This window comes from Cervus canadensis, chromosome 1 (genome assembly GCF_019320065.1).
Source record: "Cervus canadensis isolate Bull #8, Minnesota chromosome 1, ASM1932006v1, whole genome shotgun sequence".
Lineage (NCBI taxonomy): Eukaryota > Metazoa > Chordata > Mammalia > Artiodactyla > Cervidae > Cervus > Cervus canadensis.
The window spans coordinates 115,414,417-115,427,187 of record NC_057386.1 but is presented as its reverse complement, the minus strand read 5'-3'; the positions used below and the strand labels follow the sequence as shown (position 1 = coordinate 115,427,187).

The following is a 12,771-nucleotide window of genomic DNA, read 5'->3' as shown; positions in this document are numbered from 1 at the left end:
GGCAAAGACAGAGACAGAGATAGAGAGAGACATGGAGAGACACATGGACAAAGAGAAGCAGAAATCAAGAAAGAGAGAACGCAGTCAGTGAGATTGGTTCAGGGATGGGGGCGGGGAGGAAGAGACAGAGAGGAGAAAGACGAGAAAGAAAAGAGGTTTAATGTGCATCTCGAGGAAATAAAAGAGACCACAAAGAGAGAAATTGAGAGCAGGAGGCAAGTGTAATAAGGAAAAACGGTGAGGGGGGTAGGGATGAAGAGAAACACCAGTGCAAGAGAGACGGGGGAAGGAAGGAAAGGAGCTGGTTCCTGAAGGACCTTGCCCCTGGCAACCCCTCCGCCTCCCCATCCTTTCCTCCTGCCCACGCTGTCTACCAGGGATGTTTGTAGCAGCCTCAGGGATCCTGGAGAAATCAGGAGGCAATCCCCGCTGTCAGCAGATGCAGGCCCTGATGCTTCTCCTTGGGTCCCGGAGTCACAACGCACTGGGGGAGACAGCGGGATGGGAGTCTGGGGGTCCCGGCTTGTAGGCCAGGCATGTCCCAGGCCCTGGGGACCGCTGGACCACCGATCTCTCCTTCCTCCTCGAGGGCCGGGGTTTGGAGGAGGGGCACACAGACACACCAGACATGGGGCGGTCATCACACCAGCTGGGGGGGGGTGAGTGCAGTGTCCCCACACAGAAGGGCGGCTGAACACGGAGGCAGAGACAGTTCTGCACACCAAGACACACAGTTCTTCACAGGCAGTTAGAGCCGCACAGACACAAAAGCAATGATGCACCCAGAACATTCCTGTCTCACACACACACACACACACAGCAGAAAAACATCCCCTGTGTAACCTTGCCTTACACGACACTCCATCACGTGGTAGAATTATCAACAAAACTTGCTTTTAATGATGGTGTTGACCTGAGGAGTCTTCAGACAGAGGCTGGTGGCCTGAAGAGACCACCGGCAAAGAAGTGGCCCAGGTCTTGGACCCAGAGTCTCCCAGAGAGAGAGCTGACCTCTTAGAGGGTGGGGAGGCCAAGCCCTCTGATGCTTTGAGAAAGAAGACTAGAAATTTGCCTGGGGGAAAGAAACATGGTACAAAATACATTCAGAGCCCCCTGGCTGGGCCCTGGGGCGGCCCAAATCCTAAAGATGAGGGGCTCAGGGACAAGGACAACAGGTCCGATCCCCCAGCCCTTCTCTTTGCGTGGCTGGGTTCCAAGGGGGTGGAATGTATGAGTCATATTCCTCTTAGAAAAATATATCTCTTTACACTCGCCTTCTCCGTAGTCTCTTGGCTATTTGGGAATGAGCATTTACCTGCACCCCAAGGCTTCAGAGGGGGCCACTTGGGGGGGGTTGTTCCAGACAGAACAGCGAAAGAGCTGTGACCTATGGCTTTTGCATCTACATGGTGGGGTGGGGGGTGCAGGTGCGCACGTGTGGGCCAGATGTGGAACCACGGGTACCCAAGGGGTGAGGGGAGAGAGGGAATCCTGGAACTTGATGCTTTCTAAGACAGATAATCAGCCACTGAGTCCTTTGGATGGACGTCTCAGCATTGAAAGAACTGTGTCTGTACGCATATGAGGAACCATCCCATTCACCCCTTTCCTTAAAGGGCCCCCCCCCTGGACTATGACCAAAGCGGGGGTCGCTGGTCTGGGAAGGTTGTGGGCATCTCTTTCGGTCATGGGTCCACCTGATTTGGTGCACACTTGTTCTCCCTCCTGGACAGGGGAGGACCCGCTTGTAGGGGTCGGAAGGGCAGTGTCAGATCAATGCGTGGGACCCCATGGTGGAGAGAGATGTCACCCCTGGAAACGGGTCACCTCCTGGATACAGCGGGGGAGGAAAGGGCAGAATCCCAGGTCCCGAAGTGGACACTCCACGTGGGGGCTCGGGATGCCAGCGACCCCACCCCGTGGCCCCAGTTAACCTACCCTGAGCACCACGGCCTCTCTGACCCACTCAGAATGTCAGAAACCTAAGGCCACGGAGAAACCTCCCAGCAATCTTCCTGCAGACAGAAGCAGCCCGGATAAACTGTCAGCGGAACTTCCTGGGTGGGGAAGGGACGGGGCGGCTATCAGCGCTCAGCCCAGCGCGGGGTTGAGTCTGGGGCCACTCTGTTCTACGCGTTCCCTTTAGCTCTTGCGCCAGGGTCCTCCACACCCGCGGTGGGGAACCCTGATCTCCGGGACACCCAGGAGCCCTCCTTCCCACAGGTGCGGGGGGCAGGGACACGGGAGGCAGAGCAGGGTCCAGGCGGCAGGAACTCCCCAAACCGGCAGCCCCTCATCTCCAAGGGCGGGGGGCGGGGGTGGTTGCGAGTCGGTGGGAGGTGCCTGCACTATCTCTTCCCTTGAGCCTCCTTCGTCATGCAGGAAACTCATCGGAGGCCAACGCTAGGCCAAGGGGATGGTCCCTACACGGGAGAGCGGACTGGCAGGTGGGGCTCCCCAGGGGGCCCGGAGCGCCCGGGGCCTGCTCGGTCTGGACGGCCCGCCCCCTGTCCCGGTCTGATCGTCCATCATCTGGGGTAGTAGTCGTCGGGCACGCCAGTGAGGTTCCTCCCTCGGAGCGCCGCGTCCACCGTCTTGATGTAGGCAGAGATGGTCCTCTGCATGTCCGCCGTGTAGGGGTTGTACTCCAGCTTGCGGAGCCCCGAGCGCTTGAAGTTGCCGTCCTTCTGGCTCTCCACGCAAAGCAGCCGGTCCTCCCTGACGGCCACACCCAGCAGGCCCACCATGCGGCCCAGCTGCACGAAGAGGTCGCGCTTCAGGTCCTCGAAGTGCACCACCAGCACCTTCTTGCCGAACCGGAGCCAGTCCAGCGTGTGCGTGGCCCACCACGGGGCGTAGTTCCTCACGAACTCCGGCCACTCTGCGTGGACAGAGAGGGGAGGCGTGGTCGGCCACTTGCGCGCTGCAGGCTGCGCCCCCGAGTCGGCCAGACTCGCCCCCCGCCTCCCGCCTCCCGCCTGCTGCTTCTGCCTGGGACAGTCTTGGTCCTTCCTGCTCTTTGCGGAGACCCAAGACACCTGTCTCGTGCTTACTCCACCCAGGCACAGGCTTATATATAAATCTTTGCTACTCTATTTTTATATTTTAACAGGCAAGCCTGCTCAGTCGCTCAGTTGTGTCCGACTCTTTTTGCGACCCTGTGGACTGTAGCCCACCAGGCTCTTCTGTCCCCGAGATTTCCAAGGCAAGAAGACTGCAGTGGGTTGCCATTTCCTTCTCCAGGGAATCTTCCCTACCCAGGGATTGAACCTGCATCTCTTGCATCGGCAGGCACATTCTTTACCACTGAGCCACCTGGGAATCCCGTATTTTAACATGCAGTGATCTTAATATATAATGAGATAAATATATTAATATAGCTATTGATTCACATATTCCTCACAACAACCCTGTGAGGCAGGCATCCTCATTATCTTCGTTTAACAGGAGGAACTGAGGCACAGAGAGGTTAGGGAACTCGCTCAAGGTCACACAGCAAAAAACTGGCTGAGCCGGGATTTGAAACCAAGTAGTCTGGCTTCAAAGTCTGGGCTTTTATCTACCAAGTTACCCCATGTAGGAATAGAAATCCTGTGTAGTAACAATTCTTCTCATGGGATAGTAACAGGGCCTTTGTATAGAGAGCTGGAAAAAGCATACAAACTTTTTAGCATGGCTCCCCGCACCCTGCAGATGCTCAGTAAACGTTGGCTATCATTACCACTGTGATTATTCTGTTCTCAGATGAGATGTCATCTTCCCTGACTCCCCAGGCTCAGGCAGGTGCCTCCTCTGTGCTGAGGGCATGATTTAAGGCGGATTATTTACAGCATCAACCCTAAATATTCATTGGAAGGACTGGTGCAGAGGCTGAAGCTCCAATACTTTGGCCACCTGATACGAAGAGTGACTCATTGGAAAAGACCCTGATGCTGGGAAAGATTGAGGGCAGGAGGAGAAGGGGGCGACAGAGGATGAGATGCTTGGATGGCATCACTGACTCAAAGGGCATGAGTTTGAGCAAACTCAGGGAGACAGTGAAGGACAGGCAAGCCTGGTGGGCTGCAGTCCATGGGTTCACAGAGTCAGACACAACTTAGTGACTGAACAACAACAAATTTATATTGTCATCTTGACACCTTTCTATTCGACTCTTTCTCTCTTTGCTCTTTATTGAAGCATCACACACTGTTCCTCTGTGCTGTTCATTTCCTTGCCATGGAAAAAGCACAGGATGGTTGTCACCAAAAGTGGGAACGTTTGTTTGGGATCTCCTGGCTCCAAAGAGAGGCTACAACAGAATGTAGGAAATTCCCTGGAGAAGACCTCAAAGAGCCAGCCAGCCAGCCCCTGGGGCTGCTGAAACTCTGATCAAGGGGAACCTAAGAGGGGGGTCATGAAAGATGCTGGGAACAGAGAAGGTGATTTGCAGCCTCAATTCTAAGCCCCAGCTGGATAGTAGTCACAGGACTGGTCCTCAGGAACCCAGAAAGGAACCCTCAGGAATCCATGACTTCTCACAGGGGCAGTGCCACCCTGCACCTCCCAGAGGAATCTCTTTATTGAATGAGAGCCCGCAAGTTTCCCAAGCTGGGCTGGGGAGCCCAGCTGGTCCTTCATAACTAAATTCTCACCCCTGTTGGATGATGGACACCCTTTATCTCATTTAATCATAGTGACTACCCAGAAAGGAAAAGACTACTGTTCATTTGTCACCAGTGAGGAAACGGAGGCTCAGAGAGGTGAAGTAATTTGCCCAAGGTCACACAGCTGGGAAGCACCATCCAGACCAGGCCTGCCTGATTCCAGGCCCCCATCTTTCCCAGGAACCGGCAGCCTCACCCCCAACTCCCTCCCACTGCCTTACACCCAGCAGGGGCTTAATAAATGGTTGTTGAACTAAATTGAAATTCCCAGCAGCCAAGTGGCGATGTGATTAAGGGCTCCTCTTTCTTTGCAGAGCACATCAGAATCCGTGGCGAGGCTCCTGCTCCCCCAGCACCTCCCTGGAACACCATGGCTGCTTGGAAAATATTTATGCTGATGACAGAGGTATTTTTTTTAGCCTTCAAATAGATTATTTACAATGTATCTAGCTAATTGGGCCCTTACTGTTATAATGGGTTAAAACCAGATGTATCTGTGTGATTAGGAAAAAATCTAGCATGTGTATAGTCTGCTTTCCTTATTTTGCGGAAGCATTTCCCCACTCCTGAGTCATCTCACAGCATCCCTGGGGATTCAGGACAACTGCTGCTCCCATGGCTGAAGCCCAGGTGGATGGGGATGACGATCAGTCACTCAGTAACTCACATATCTGGACTTCCAGGCTTGCGACCATCTCAAGAGGTCCCTGGAGAGTGGTCCTTAGGAAAAGGAAGGGTCTATCTGCATGATGGTCTGGGTCCCCCAGGGGATGGCTCTGGCTTTGGATGCAGGTGGGAGGGAGATGATATGGCATCTTTGTGGATTCCAAACCTCCCTGGGGTGGGAATGTACATTGCTTGAACACCTACTGTGAGCCGGGGGGCTGTGCCAGGCACTTTGCAGGCACTGTCTCAGGCAGTGCACACACGAAGCCTGGAGAGGAGGAATTCCCAGCTCCTTTTTACGCACGAGAACAAAGGAGGCTCAGAGACATGAAGCCACCTGCCCGAGGCCACACAGTGGGCGTCCGTGGCAGGATTTGAACTTGCATCTATCCCAGACTGAGCCTGGCTCCTGCCCTCCGGGCAAACCCTTTAAGAGCACCTGACTTGCCCATCTCCAGCATTCTTCTTGCCCCAGATCCTAGTCTACGATTGCTTTACCTCACCTTCAGGTATCGTCTAAGATCCGGGGTCTGTTCACAGATGACTTCCGAGTCAGATTGCCAGATTCAAAACCCAGCCCCTCTTTATATTGGCTGTGTGACCTTGGGATGCCAAGCACTGTCCTTGAGCCTCAGTTTACCCATCTTCACAATGGAAGCCTTGCTAAAACCTTCCCGCTCTACAAGCAGAACTGGAATAGGGCTTGCAGACCCTGCCACCAGGCCTGAGACACAGGAAGTGCTGGATAAATGTTGGCTACAATTATTGTTATCTTTCTGGCCGTATAGCATGGCATGTGGAATCCTAGATTCCCTGACCAGGGATCAGACTCAACCCCCCTGCAGTGAAAGTGTGAAGCCTTAACCACTGGACTGCCAGGGAAGTCCCATGGCTACAGTATTCCTGATGTTGGTACCCGACATCTCTGAGATGCCCCACGTGGCCCGTCCTTTGTGGGCAGCAGATATTTGCTCCCTCCATACCGCTTCCTACAGCAGAGATGCCTCACTTGAAGCTCCTGAATGACTTCAGGAAAGAAGAACAAAAATGAAAAACAAAAGCCCTCAATTAGCTCAGGATTCCCGGTAATTGATGGCTGCCTTCAAATTGGGTAATAAAGGCACGCTACGCCATGGCCCACCGGCAATGAGTACCGGTTCTGCCGGAACTGCTCCCCACGTGGGCCTGGCAGGACACGGGCTGACCACTCTCTGCTTCATCTTGTCGACGGGAGGAACCGGGGCCTGATTAATAGCTTAACTGTATTTAATTCCCCATGGAATCATTAAACACGGTCTCTGTTTCATTAAACAGATCCAGGACAATTCACCTTGTGTAATCATATCACATAAAACTTTGCTTTGGACTCACTCCAGGGAGATCGTAAAATTAACGTTATGGAACCAAAAGCTGGGGGTGGGTGGGTGGGGGGGTGACAGGAACCTCGACCCAGCTGTAACTGGGAGGGGGACACGGGCAGGGTGGGGTGGACACGCTCAGCAGGTGGCTGACCTCTGCTCTTAGGTGGGAGTGACCCTCACATTCTAGGCTGATGGCATCCTGAGGCAACGATTCTCAAACTCTAAAGTGGCCGTGAAGCTTCTGGAAGGAATCCCGTGGAAATGCGAGTTCTGATCCAGGAAGCCTGAGGTGGAATCTGAAAATCTGTGTTCCTAATTCCCAAGTGATACTGACGCTGATGGAGCAAGGACCCTAAAGCAAGGGTCTCAAACTCAAGTGCCTCCAGGGGTCAGATGTTAATGAAAATGGGAGGACTGTGAGGAGGGGGCCCTTTGGGGGAGGTTCTCAGGCAGAGCAACGTGAAGGCCTGGGTGCGGTCTGGAAGGAAGCACCATCCCAGACTAGAGCGGGGGCCCCAGGCCCGCAGTGCGAGATGTGTGTCCCCACACTTCCCATCCCCTGCAGTCTTTGGGTTCAGCCTCTCCTGATGTCTCCCTTATCTTTGGTTTTAAAGCTCCCAGTCATCTTGCATAGGGAAGAAGAGGCAAGGTGGCTCCTGGGAATTAGGAAATTGCCTGAACCTGAGAGGAGGGGTTATGCCAAAAGAGCGGAACCTTTGAATGCACCAGGTCAGAGATACCCCAGGGTAAGACAGGGCCTGGCAGCTAATGCCTGGGTTTGAATCTCAGCTCAGTCAACTCCTGGCGCCTGAGACACATGACTCGCTCCCTTCCTGGGACGGTTTTCTGCTACCAGTGGTGGTGGTGGCCCTTCTTACCTCCCCAGGGAATCAGAAGACTCAAATGAGGTAATGACTGCTAAGTGCCTGGTCACATGTGAGCTTCCCAAGTGAGTCCCCTGCTTTTTATTTGGAGCAGTCGGCTTCCCTGGTGGCTCAGATGGTAAAGAATCTGCCTGCAATGCAGGAAACCCAGGTTCGATCCCTGGGTCAGGGAGATCCCCTGGAGAAGGGAATGGCAACCTACTCTAGTGTTCTTGCCTGGAGAATTCCACAGACAGAGGAGCCTAGCGGGCTACAGTCCATGGGGTTGCAAAAGAGTCGGACAAGACTGAGCAACTAATTCTTTCACGTTCAGGATTACTGGGAGGTGGAGAGCTGAGTCTAGTTTTGCCATCATGTGCCTGAGTGACCCTGGCAGGCCCCTGTCTCTCTTTGGGCCTCATCTTCCCCATTAACAGAGAATGAATCAATTCGCCTGCCTGCAGACTGCTTTAAAAAATACCCGTGTCCAGGCTCCACCCCTGTAGCGGTCCAGTGTGCGGCCTGAGCACGGGGATTTTCCCACGCTCCTCCTGGGATTCAGATGTGCTGGCAGGGATGAGGACCCTTGGATACAGTGACCTCCTGGGTCCTTTCCCGCTCGACAGAGCATCTGCTGTTGGAGCAGGATCCTGCCGTTGGCGCCTGCAGGCTTCTCAGCCTGGCCACAAATAATGTTCATTTTTGATTGTTCTGCAAATAAATAATTCAGAGACCTCTTCACCCCCTGGGAACAAATGTCACCCACTGAGGGAGGGGGTCGGCAGGGGAAAGGATAGACAAACCCCCTGGGCAAACTGGGAAGCCAGGGCACACACAGTTGGTCAGGCAGGCCCAAGGGTTTTCATCGATGACATCAGTGCTGGGTGTGATTGGCTGCGTTAATGTCATCCTGGCTGCTCTGGTTTTCTCTGGAGAGGGGCTGGAATGTGGAGCAGCTGTCAGGGGGCGGGGGGCATGGGGAAGGTTTGGAGGGAGTGGGAAACACGCTCAGGGCTAGAGGCTGCAGCAGCCTGGTTCCTCGAGGCTGAATGAGGCGAGGAGGGCTCACGTTTACAGAGCACCTACTTGGCATCAGGGGCTCTGCGTAGGAGGATTTGGAGCCATGGGCGTTCTGATCAATTCATTATTGTAGCTCAGTGGTCCCTGGGTTCAAATCCCTGCTCCACCACTTCCGGGAACAGCGCCTTCAACCTCCCTGAACTTAGGTCGCCCCATCCACAGCACAGGGTTAACTGTGGGGGTTTACAAACACTCACGGAGGTGGCTGTCATTACAGTAATGGAGACATGGGTGATGACTGATACGGGGGTTTGAGGGGTTTTGACTTTGGAGTTCTCCCCCACTACGGTGGGGCCGCCGCTCTGCACCGAGACATTCTCCCATTCTGGAATCTACTGAGCACCAGAGGTGAACACCAAACTCAGGTCGTCTTAATGAAGTTCGGCGCTTGGAGACTGACGGTGTGACTTCCCAGCTGTGACCTAGGGCAAGTCACTTAACCTCTCCGAGTCTCTGCTGGGAGGGTTTACTGGAATGATGCTCATAGGAGCTCACAGATGACCTCATGGCCACTCTGCCACTGACCTGGGTTCAGGTCTCTTGATTCCCAGGAAAGGGTCTGGAACCTGCTTTGAATCAGTGTGGGAAAAAATGAAAGTCGCTCAGTCATGTCCGACTCTTTGCAACCTCATGGACTGGGGCCTCCCAGGCTCCTCTGTCTGAGGGATTCTCCAGGCAAGACTATTGGAGCGGGTTACCATTCCCTTCTCCAATAGATCCCATTATCAATTACATGAGGGCCTATTGACTGCTTCTAAAGGGTTGACTTCTTGAGTTTTATTACCTCCACTTTATAAAGTGGACAATCCAAGCTCATGGAGGCGGAGGAGCTTTTCCTGGAAGTGGTGGAGTTGGAATTTAAACTCAGGAAGTCTTGCTCCAGAGCCCAACCCCTAACCACTGTGTCATGATAGCAGCCTGGCTCACAGAGGGTGATGCTCGTGGGCTGGGTGTCATGTGGGACGCATATGTTCTCAGCTCTAAGTGGGACCTGGAACCTCACACACACACCCTCAAGGGTGCCCTCCTGGATCCCTGGCAGGAGCCAGCTCTGGCCCCTCGCACTGCCCTCGGCTCCCCGGGGCCCAGCCCCCACTCCGAAGTGGTACCTTTGCCCTTCCAGTGGGCGTGGGCAGCGAAGCCGATGTGTCCGCCGTACTTGCGGTTGAACTCTGCCATGAGGGCCTTGTAGGGGTTGCGGATGAGCAGGATGGCCGCGTCGAAGGCCTCGATCTCCTTCTGGCCGCTCTCGTGTGTCTTGATGCAGATGGTCCTCCCGCTGCGCCAGTGATCCCGCTCACCTTTGAACCCTTCCCGCAGCCGAGGAGGGGGCCGGGGGACACAGGAGTGAGCTGGGGGAGATAGGAGGCCTGCCCCACCCTGCCCCGGGCCACCCCCGGGATCCTCAGACGTTCACTCATCCACTCATTCAGTCACTTGCATGTTTATTGAGCACCTACTATGTGCCAGGCACTGCGCAGGGAGCTGGGGAGGAAATGACTTGCAAAAACACCCGTGGGTCACAGTTTTTGAAAGCCAGACAATTCGAACAGTGACATGAATGTAAAGTCACTGCCCTGGTTAGGACTGCAGGAGAGGAGTAGTCACGCCCAGGTGCTGTGATGGGGGGCCTGACGTGATGTGCCTGAGGGTTCCCCTTAGGGCAAAGTCCGCATTTCCACCCCACTGATGCTGGGAATGGCCTCATGGCTTGCTTTGGCCAGTGGACTGGGGGCGGAACCGGGTCTCACCAATGTCTCAGGACCCAGCATGTTTCTGTTCACTTGTGTGTGTTTTGGGGGCGTACCGGGTGGCTCAGTGGTAAAGAATCCCCCTGCCAAGGCAGGAGATGCAAGAGACACAGGTTCCATCCCTGGGTCGGGAAGATTCCCCGTAGAAAGAAACGACAACCCGCTGCAGTATCTCGCCTGGAGAATTCCATGGACAGAGGAGCCTGCAGGGCTACAGTCCACGGGGTCGCAGAAGTCAGACAACGACCAAGCATGCTGCACACAGCACGCACGTGTGTTTCTGCTGTCACTGTGAGAAGGGCATGCCCTGGAAAGCTGTTGGTCCCAGAGGGTGAGAGACCCACGGAATAGACATGGGTCCAACCTGCAGTCTGGAGCTGAGCGGCCCAGCCAGCCTGGGCAAGATCACTGACCCAGTCAGGCAGCATCCAGAAAGGCTTCCCAAGGCAGGAAGGTACTTAGGCTGAGAACTGAAGGATGAGGAAGAGTTTATCATCCCAGGTGAGAAGAGCCAGTGCAAAGGTCCTGTGGTGGATGGGAAGAAATGTGTCTCACATGAGCAATTGGTACAGGACAGCAGAGGACGAGAGGGGAGCATGAGGCCAGAGAGGGTTGTGGGGGTTGTGATGACGAGTTAAGTTTGTGCTGAATTGCTTCAGCCATGTCCAACTCTTTGCAACCCCATAGACTGTAGCCCTAACCCGCCAGGCTCCTCTGTCCGTGGGATTCTCCAGGCAAGACTACTGGGGTGAGTTGCCATGCCCTCCTCCAGGGGATCTTCTCAACTCAGGGGTTGGACCTGCTTCTCTTCTGTCTCCTGCACTGGCAGGAAGGTTCTTTACCACCAGCACCACCGCTAGACCAGAAAGACTACACGGTCCTTGGAAGGATTAAAGCAAAAGGAAGGAGGGGCCTGCTCAGGTTTTTGTTTCAAAAGCTGAGGAACTGAAAGAAGTTCTGGGTAGCTGGTGGTTGCTTCTAGAGCACCGACTCTGTGCCGGACACTGCTCTAAGTCCTTTACATGTCAGGGACAGCTTGATCCTGTCAATAATCCTTTGAGGGTTTTATTTGATTGATGAGGAAATTGAGTCCCAAAGACATGAAATAACTTGTCCAAGTTACAGAGCTAGCGAGAGGCAGAGCTAAGGTTCAAACCCAAGCCACAATGCCACCCAAGACTGTGCACTTCACCACTTCGGCCTCTCATGCCCGTGAGAGCCAGGGCATTTGGGTGGTCTCTTCAAAGCCAATTAGAATGCTAATGTACTAGGCTTTCAAGATGCTAGCTGTGTTTCCAACTCAGTGAGTGACTTGGGACATCCTGTTGCCTTTTGGGCCTCAGTTTCCCGCATGAGGTGCCCAGCATGCAGTAAGAGCTCAAGAAATGACTTAAATGGAGGGAAGGTCCCAGACACATAGTAGGTGCTTGATAAACGGATGCAGGTGAGATACCAATGACATGATACTCAGGAAATGTTCGTGGGATGTAAAGCGAAGGGAGGGTACTAAGCATGTGAAAGTGTCAGTCGCTCAGTCGTGTCCGACTCTTTGCGACCCCGTGGACTATAGCCCGCCAGGCTCCTTTGTCCATGGGATTCTCCAGGCAAGAACACTGGAGTGGGTAGCCATTCCCTTCTCCAGGGGATCTCCCTGACCCAAGGATCGATCCTGGGTCTCCAGCATTGCAGGCAGATTCTTTACCATCTGAACCATCAGGGAAGCTCACTAAGCACATAGTAGGTCTCAATCAACAGGCCCGGGAGAGCTGAGCAGCACACAGTAGGTGCTCAGGAAGGGGTACTCCCACGTCCTTCCAGGGGGTCCGGTCCCCATTCCCCTGTGCCTCCTCACCTTTGTTGTACAGAGAACCATCGAAGTAGTAGCTGCCAGTGTAGAAGCCTGTGGCCAGCTCGATGAGGTGGCGAGCCCACGTGTTGCCGGCTCCCGGGAAGCTGGCCAGAGCAATGAGCTGCTTGGACTTGGCTGGGAGGAACCGTCTGTCCATGCAGCGGTTGTCTGCAGAGGGCAGGGCACAACAGGGGTCAGGGTCAGGGGTCGATCAGAAGGAGCCTGGCCGGAAGGGACTAGGGTGTGAGTCTCAACCCTGCCGCTTCCCAGCTGTGAGAGCTGGTGCTTCCCGAGCCTGCCGTCTCCTTATCTGGAAATGGGAACAGGGTTATGAGATAATATATGAGAGAAGGATGCACACACGGTAGGGATTCAATAAGAGCCAGCCAGGAGGAACGAGCCTTCTCTCCAACCTCAGTTTCTCAGCTGAACAGTGAGGCTCTCTCTTATCACCCCCACGCTTTCCTCCAGGGTAAAACCCACAAATGGCGGCCATCGGCATGGGGCCCAGGCCAAGGTTTTCATCTGGACCTCCAAGCTCTGTGCGGCCTGGCC

At 54.4% G+C, this 12,771-nt stretch overlaps 1 protein-coding gene across 10 annotated transcripts in view; it reads right to left on the bottom strand.

Moving 5' to 3' along the window:
- Positions 1 to 872: 872 nt before the first annotated feature.
- The window catches only part of WSCD2 (WSC domain containing 2), a 127,926-nt gene continuing 116,027 nt past the window's right edge, over positions 873 to 12,771 (bottom strand). For all 10 annotated transcript variants that reach the window (XM_043438219.1, XM_043438191.1, XM_043438196.1 and 7 more), the window contains 3 exons: positions 12,220 to 12,384; positions 9,726 to 9,926; positions 873 to 2,881 (listed from right to left, as the gene is read on the bottom strand). In XM_043438219.1, the coding sequence (XP_043294154.1) occupies positions 2,529 to 2,881; positions 9,726 to 9,926; positions 12,220 to 12,384 (719 nt within the window). In that variant the 3' untranslated portion in view covers positions 873 to 2,528. The remainder of the gene's footprint in view (positions 2,882 to 9,725; positions 9,927 to 12,219; positions 12,385 to 12,771) is intronic.